At 34.6% G+C, this 8,355-nt stretch overlaps 2 protein-coding genes across 3 annotated transcripts in view; one reads left to right on the forward strand and one right to left on the reverse strand.

Moving 5' to 3' along the window:
- Positions 1-4,585, reverse strand: part of LOC108949297 — an 8,033-nt gene extending 3,448 nt beyond the window's left edge. The window contains exons 1-5 of the mRNA XM_018812062.2: positions 4,130-4,585; positions 3,603-3,728; positions 2,418-2,549; positions 1,825-1,982; positions 746-872 (exon numbers count right to left, since the gene is read on the reverse strand). Of these exons, the coding sequence (XP_018667607.1) occupies positions 746-872; positions 1,825-1,982; positions 2,418-2,549; positions 3,603-3,728; positions 4,130-4,175 (589 nt within the window). The 5' untranslated portion in view covers positions 4,176-4,585. The remainder of the gene's footprint in view (positions 1-745; positions 873-1,824; positions 1,983-2,417; positions 2,550-3,602; positions 3,729-4,129) is intronic.
- An 882-nt stretch (positions 4,586-5,467) lies between these two features.
- LOC108949521 (fibropellin-3-like) overlaps positions 5,468-8,355 on the forward strand; it is a 10,039-nt gene continuing 7,151 nt past the window's right edge. For both annotated transcript variants that reach the window (XM_018812038.2, XM_018812042.2), the window contains exons 1-3: positions 5,468-5,699; positions 6,084-6,247; positions 6,831-6,943. In XM_018812038.2, coding sequence (XP_018667583.1) covers positions 5,642-5,699; positions 6,084-6,247; positions 6,831-6,943 — 335 coding nt within the window. In that variant the 5' untranslated portion in view covers positions 5,468-5,641. The remainder of the gene's footprint in view (positions 5,700-6,083; positions 6,248-6,830; positions 6,944-8,355) is intronic.

Consider the following 8,355-nt stretch of genomic DNA (forward strand, 5'->3'; position numbering starts at 1 on the left):
AGCTTGCTTAATAATTCTGGTGGCTTACAATTTAATCTAAATAAAATTATAAAGGTGTGCTGCATTATAAAACTTGCCAAATGCCTGTCTACTAAATTAAAAATAATCAAAACGTAGGTTTTCTGTGTTGGTAAACTGAATCTGATTGCTCGTCTCTCTTTATGCTTAATAAACTGATATTTATATACTAATAAACCTTTTGCGCTGCTTTATATGTCTGGTATGATTTTAACTAAACAAGAAAATATCCCGGCGACACGTTCTGTGATAAACTGTAAGTTAAAACAACCTAGAACTGGTATTGAACCTACCAACAACTGCAAACTGCATTCAGAATGAAGGAAATCCATTCATAAAACCGTGACGTAACAATGTATTATAATGGACATTATTCGCGTCAATAGGCCTCTTATTTTCGGAGCAGTTTCGGTGTATTCCTAGGCCGTGTATTGAGTAGGCCATGATGATACGTTCTGTGTTGCATTTGATTATCCGTGTCTGCAATTTTAAAACTGTAGTGGATTGGGGTAGGATGGGACATCTACGTTGCTTTTTACTTTTCGTGTCAAATTCGACAGTAAATAAATTTATTACGGGACCGTGTCCCGCGACACGAAAAGAGCGTTGTTAATTGTTCAAAAAAAACGATTTCAAACTCTGGGAATCGGGTGATAACGGTATCACATCTTGTCACACAGTATTATGTAAAACGTGTCAAAAAACTAAGCAGGAAAAAAAGACTTACTATTAATAACGTTCGAATTTTGGTTCGTTGACATGGCAGTAGTTACCCCATCGCTGTAAACACCATCATATAATGCTCTCACTGTAAACAAATACGCGGTGCTGGCATCTAAACCAGTAACTTGAGCCTGTTAAAAAGAAGATTTGATTACGTACGTTATTAGTCTGAGTCCAATAGTATAGTAGGTTGGGATAAAATGGGACACTTTTTGTACATAATATCCAAATATCCTGATCGTATTTTAAACAATTACCAACGGTCTATGGGAGTCGTGAGGATGTGGTTTTATAATTCTCCGAATATTCTTTGTTTACCACCAAATTAGACGGTAAAACAAACTGCAAAGGTGTCCCATCTTTCCCTATCCTATATATTGTTAATTGCCACGAAAAGTTAAAGCAATCAAAAATCGTTTAAGTTTTCGAGTGTTAACGCTTAATATGCAGTATTGAAGTGTGTACAATTGCTAAGTTAGTATGTAAATATATATAGTTTTTTGTAAATATATATATAGTTCACTATTACAATTCCAAGTTAGACTGTGAGCGAATAAGTTTTATTGAATATAGGAAGTTTGGTAGGGTAGAATGAAACATTTTTATTTTCTTTTTTCTTACTTGGTAATATTTACAAAACCGTAGCCCGCGACTGAAAAACACGTTGTTAGCTGTTTAAAACACTATCAGAAAATATGGGATATGATGCAAACGATATCCCATCTTACCCCACAAGACTATAGTGGGGTGAGGGAAAGATGGGACACATTTTTTTTATTTTTTCGTCTTATTTTGTAGTAAATAAAGAACATTTAAAGAATTATAAAACCGTATCCCAACGACTCCCATATACTGGTGTTAATTGTTTAAAACATGATCAGGATATTTGGATATTATGTGATAAAGGTGTCCCATCTCCCCCACCCTACTATATATTATAAATGAATGAATGGTAGCATTATTCTTCCACAGGCAAAGCACAGGAACCAAGCAATAAAAGTGCTTTCTTTTGAGCTGGTCTAATCGATATTAACGGAGTTAAGTGGTTCTTTGGGGCCAGAGATTAACGGAGCAAGTTCTTACGCTGTTGCTAGGAATTTGCTCAATGCTTTTCACTGCTCCGCCTTGTTTCGAATACAACAACTGGTAAGTGTACAGTCCATTACATTGGATGTCCCACTTCAACGTCACAGAGGCACTTGTGACGTCAATGGCTTGAAAGTTGTTTGGTCGCTCCGGTTCTGCAAATTTAAAAATTACAAAAAGTAAAAAAAAACGTGACGAATGTTTATACTAGCCTGCTATGAAAGCAAGACAGAATTAACATAACAGTTTGATAAATTAAATTAATTTTAACACGACATTTGGCAGAAGTTCGTTTATTTTAAAGTAATATTTTTCCCAAATAATTCCTTAGCCGAAATACTTCTAGAATAGGGTTTGTATAAAACAGAAAAAAAAACGAAAAAAATTCAACAGAATCAATTCAACTAAATGAAATATAGGACGACCCACTTTTAACGTGTAACACGTTGGCACGCCCTTTCGCAAAAAAACAATCAACCACACAGTTACATCCGTGGTAACCCGTAAGTTGACGCGAGGTGTATGAAACAAGATTTAACATTAAGTAATTTTGTATTCGCTACAATAATTTATTAATTCGAAATGCTTACTCCAGTCCGTTTCAGGATTCCCAGTATTGCAATTATCTTGATCGCAACACAACAACGTGTCATTCCGTGTGCAGAATCGACTTTTGAAATCGTAGCAATTTCTTATTGTTTGGAAATGGCAACCTCTTTCGTCTTAATAGGAAAAACACAAATATTTTGAACAAAACAGTATATACAGTAGGGTGGGGAAAGATGGGACACTTTAAGCACATACTATCAAAATATTCTTATTGTGTTTTAAACAACTAATAACGGTATATTGGAGTCTTGAGGTTACGGTTTTATATTTTTCTGAATGTTTGTTTACTACCAAATGGGACGAGAAAATAGAACGAAAAGGTGTCCCATCTTTCCCCACTCCACTATACTACTTTACGTTGAAAAAAAGACATTGAATTGAAGCCTGTAAAGATAGGTAAGAACAAGGAATGCATTTTTGCATTTAAACTAAAAAAACTTTTCCAATATCGTTTCGAAATGACAAAAATGTTTTCGAAACCGAAATTTTATTTCGGAAATTTATGCCGTAAAACAAAATTTTGACAAAAAGCGTTTCGGAATTTTAGCAAGAAGGCATGCAGCCAATGCGGTCAACTAACACTGCGTTAAACGAATCGTTGATAATCTCTATCGACTCCGTAATATGATTGTATTTTATTTGTTTAGTACACAAATGACGCTTTTGCTTTAAAAAAATACCTATTTCAAAGGCCATAAATGCGAATTTTATTGGTATAGTAAGGTAGGGGAAGATGGAACACCATATCAATCTATAGTAAACAAAGAACATTCAAAGAATTATTAAACCGTATCTTCACGACTCCCATATAGACTGTTGTTCGAGGTATTTGAATATTATGTACAAAAAGTGTCCCTTCGCCCTTCCTACTATATATATATATTTGGACTATACCGTAAGGCTGTGTAAAAGCACATATTTAGAGGCATTAAAAAATTTATGCAAAAAATATATTAAGCCCACTGCTTTGTGCATAGGCAGACTAAATACAAAGCCGTGTTTAACAACGAAAACAGTAAAAAAAAATAAAAAAGCTCTAACAAAAAATCTTAAACAATGAAAAAAAAATTAAAAATTAATAATTCCAACAATAAGTGCTAAACAACGAAAACTGCTAAAAAATTATAAGTTTACAACGAAAGCTATAATCATACAAGACAACTTACAATACCGAACTCCGTTTGTGATCCACGATTGTGAATAACATCCGTTACCGACCCCGCAATTTGCTGACGTTGTACAGCTTGGTTGTGTTGATACCGTACATACACGACATAAGTATGCACTTGTACCTGGAATAATAAGAATATTTTATCGTCACTTCTTACGATATACGGTTCTGTTGGTATAGTAGAGGGGGGGAAGATGGGACATCTTTTCATTCTATTTTCTCGTTTTTTTTGGTCGTAAATAAAAAACGTTCAAAACACGATCAGGATAGTTCGATAGTATGTCTTAAAAGTGTCCCATCTTTCCTCACAATATACTATGAAAATCAGAATTATTACAAACATTTAAAATTTTGTACAATTTTAGGTGTATATGTATTCTATACTTAGTAAATGTCATTATCAAATATAATTAGCTTTAGTATGGCTAAATTTTGTTAAAAAATTTAGGTATTTTACCAGAAGAACCATTTACTTATATATTCTTTTTGCCTGGGAACACCAACAGTAAAACAAAATATTACCTGAAAAAAATAAACACACCCAAACTAAAATGCAGCTTAAAAACATCTTTATACTCGATCTTAAAACCAGGTTTACCCGGAGGCATTTTCGTTGCAAGCCTTATATACGACCCATGTTTGCCCATATTAGGCAATTTACCGTAAATACATTTCATCACGGGACCTTATAATCGTCCCACGTTTTCAATTTGCAGGTACAATTTTAGTAAAAGTTTACAAAATTATAGCCAACGGTTGACAGTTTCCTTTTATCTCTATTTAGCTCCCTTTGAAGGCGGATCAATTTACTAAATCCTGCTTGAAATAATTTCAAAATTTTGTCGCAACTTTTTTAACGCGTGGGTGAGTCACACACAGGGTACCGAGATCTGAGGTTTGTCAATGGGAAAGTACAATGCAATTATTAAAGTGGCGTTTTATACGTACAGTAATGCGAAATTTTGAAGTATTTGATAATAAAAATCATTGGGAAACATGTATATTACTGTGGGGTAAGATAGGGCAGCACCTTTAGCACATAATATCCAAATATTCTGATCTTGTTTTAGCAATTAACAACTGTCTACGGGAGTTGTTCGGATACGGTTTTATAATTACTTGATTGATCTTTGTTTACTACCAAAATGGAAGAAAAAATATTCTTTTTTGATATAAAAAAAATTAAATGTGAAAGCGTATTACAGCAGCATATCCCAATATATTTTGTACAAAAATGACAACTGTTTTTTCGCAGTTAAAAAAGTTTGGATTTGGTACATATATGCAAAAGGCAATTAACAATCTCTTCTTTACGAGACACAAGTTTTTAAAACAAAAGAAGATCCAAAATAAACCACTAAACTAAACACACGATAACTTGCTTTGTAAAGCGTTCGAGATTTCAAACAATGAAAAAAACTCATGTAGCTCAACCTAAGTGGTTGAGAAAGTCTTGAAGTGGTCGAACTCCTAAGAGGCAATTAACACTAACTCAGACCGTAGATACTGTTGAAGTTCACTGTTATGTTTGCTGGTGATTATACAGACAGACTTAAGGCGGCTGTACAGAGTATCCGGAACTCGTCCGTTTTGTCCGGATTTTGCTGCCGCATGCGGAACTCGGTAATGGGTTTGCATATGACTTCGCAAGCGAATTCGCCCGCCGGATACTGTGTACAGCCACCTTTAGCGAGTAAAAGCTTGCATTCTGTTCAACTTTGATAGCAATAGTAATAATATAGTGGGGTGGGAGAAGATGGGACAACTTTAACACGTAATATCCAAATATCCTGGTCGTGTTTTGAACAATTAACAACGCTATGAGGGAGTCGTGATGATACGGTATAATTCTTTGAATGTTATTTGTTTACTACTAAATGGAACAAGAAAATAGAATTAAACGGTGTCCCATCTCCCCCCACCCTACTATAACTTTAGTTGTCTCATCGATTACGGTAACGAAAATTTTGAAACATTTTAAGCGATAAGACAGAATATACCGACAAAACAACAGCTGTTATATCAGATATAGGCATGGGGGAAATGGTGCTGTTAATTTTGCTGACGGTGTATATTTTAAAGATGGCGACAGGTATGTAAAAATTTTGAAGGCCAAATTATATATTTGTTACACCAGAATGGTACAGATAAGAGATATCGTGCTTACTATATACAGTAGGGTGGGGGAAGAATGGACACTTTTCATTCGATTTTCTCGTCCTATTTGGTAGTAAATAAAAAACATTCAAAGAAATATAAAATCGTAACCTTACGACCTCTGTATACTGTTGTTAATTGTTTAAAACATAATCAGAATGTTTGAATATTATGTGCTAAAGGTGACCTATCTTCCCCCACCTTACTATATAACTATTACATTGTCGTTTTCCGGCCACGCGAGGATAAAGTAAGTTAAATTCATTCACCTTTGCCGGACTAATAAACAAAAGTTAAAAAAAAGTGTTTAAATCTGCAGGTCAGGAAACAACACCGGAACCTTGTGGGGGCGAGTTAGTAGTCGGAGAGTTCACTCTAATTAAAAATCCGGGCTACCCGAGCGAAAACAACCAACAAGGAAAATATCCGAATAACGCCGACTGTGTTTGGACTTATGAAGGAAATGAGGATTCGTTAGTTGTGGTAAAATAAGGTTTAATATTTCTTTAGTAGGTCGTGGGGGTATTCTTAAACGAAAATAAATTTGTTTTGGATATGAGATAAAAAATGATTTTTTTGTCATATTATGACCAATAGTTTTTTAAGTGCTTGCCAATTGTTTATTATGTTGCCAATAAAGTCTGCCTAATTTAAGTCATACAACAAGGCACGCAAGTGTTGGGAAATTAGATCCGCCGCACCCAAATAAAACTATGTAGGGGTAAGATGGGACACTTTTGGCACATAATATAAAATATCCTGATCGTGTTTTAAACAATTAACCACGGTCTATGGGAGTCTTAAGGATAAAGTTTTATAATTCTTTAAATATTCCTTGATAAAATGGAATGAAAATGCATCCCATCTTCCTCCCTACTATATTATATCCAACAGTCTTATTAAGAGCTTGTAAATAAACTAAGTTGACTATGCGCACATAATCGCGTAAAAATGCAAATAATTAAAGCGCCTAAAACAATTAGACCGTGTTACTGTATATGTATAAAGATGCCAAAAATGAATTTACGATTATGTAATGGTTTTGGTAAAACTTTTTATATCTCAGTTTAAATTCTGGGATCTCGTAATCGAGCTGGGAGATGGAGGGTCAAATTCAACTTGTGATTATGATTATTTGGAAATCGACATCGAATCGCTAGGACCGACAAAATACTGCGGGTAAGTTGTGTATTTAACGCTTTGACAGAATAAACAAATATAGTAGGATGGGGTAAGATGGGACACTTTCAACACAAAATATCCAAATATCCTGATCGTGTTTTAGACAATTAACAACGATCTATTGGAGCCGTGAGGATAAAGTTTTATAAAAAATCGTTAAATGTTTGTTTACTACCAAATTAGAGGAGAAAATAGATTGAAAAGGTGTCCCATCTTCCCTCACCCTACTATATATATATATGTATATATGTAGTCACCTCCAAAGTAACATACATGGTAACTCCTCAGCTGACACGAGGTGTATGAAACAGAACACTATTGTTACAACGAATTTCGTTTTCTGGCCACGCGGGGATAAAGCAATTTACATTCATTCAACTAACGGCTGAAAAAACATTTCTAACGGTATATTTCTCCATACCACGATACAGAAAATTACCCCAATGACTAATGACTTGAGAAACCACTAACCTACGTAACAACTACTTATCTAATGTTACTTTTGTGTCGAATACAGCTTTCCCACTTTTGAGGACAATTAGAAAGTTGTATACAAATGAAGTCTTCGTTAATAGCTATACACAATGTTTTGTTAAATAATTGAAGCACCATTTTTACATAAGTAGCAACAACACTATTTTAACCATACTGCTGCTAGTTACTGAGTTTTCTAAATATACACCACTATGCAGCACGACAAGGTACCAACGAAAAAGGCGTTTTAAAACATATAGTATATAGCCCACTGTGGGTTGAGACATGGCCTACTCAATACACGGCCTAGGAATACACCGAAACTGCTCAGAAAATAGGAGGCCTATTGACGCGAATAATGCCCATTATAATACATTGTTACGTCACGGTTTTATGAATGGATTTTGCTGTCTGGCTGTAGTTTTTGCATCAAATAACAGTTTATTTACCATTCCCGGTTAAATTACCTTATTTTTCGGGTTATTTTGTCAACATCTTATATTTTTTATAACTGTTTAAGCATGACTGAACAGATAGGAGTTACTTTTAACCACGTGCGGCATACAAGTAAGTTTTACCGACAGTTTAGTTTGGCTCAGTCGCTGAGTGAAAATAGTATTTGGCTTAAAACAGAAGTTTTTTAAGACAGCCTATGCATATCTAGCAAAACAACACCGCAGTAACAACAAGTAAGTTAATTGATATGTCCGTTGTGGACTTTTAAAACCGGTCCTTAAAAACAATATAGGATATTGGATAAACACAAGCATCAGCCTTTTGTCTCAAGGTGCTTATGCCTTGATCTGTCCTGCTGCTCATAACCCATTTTCTACTCGAGGTTTTTTTTGTTAAAGCAGGACAGAGGCTCTTCCTTAAGGTCAAAAAATGGGTCATACAGCACATTATAAATTAAGACTGTATAATACAAACAAACT

This window comes from Ciona intestinalis, chromosome 1 (genome assembly GCF_000224145.3).
Source record: "Ciona intestinalis chromosome 1, KH, whole genome shotgun sequence".
Classification (NCBI taxonomy): domain Eukaryota; kingdom Metazoa; phylum Chordata; class Ascidiacea; order Phlebobranchia; family Cionidae; genus Ciona; species Ciona intestinalis.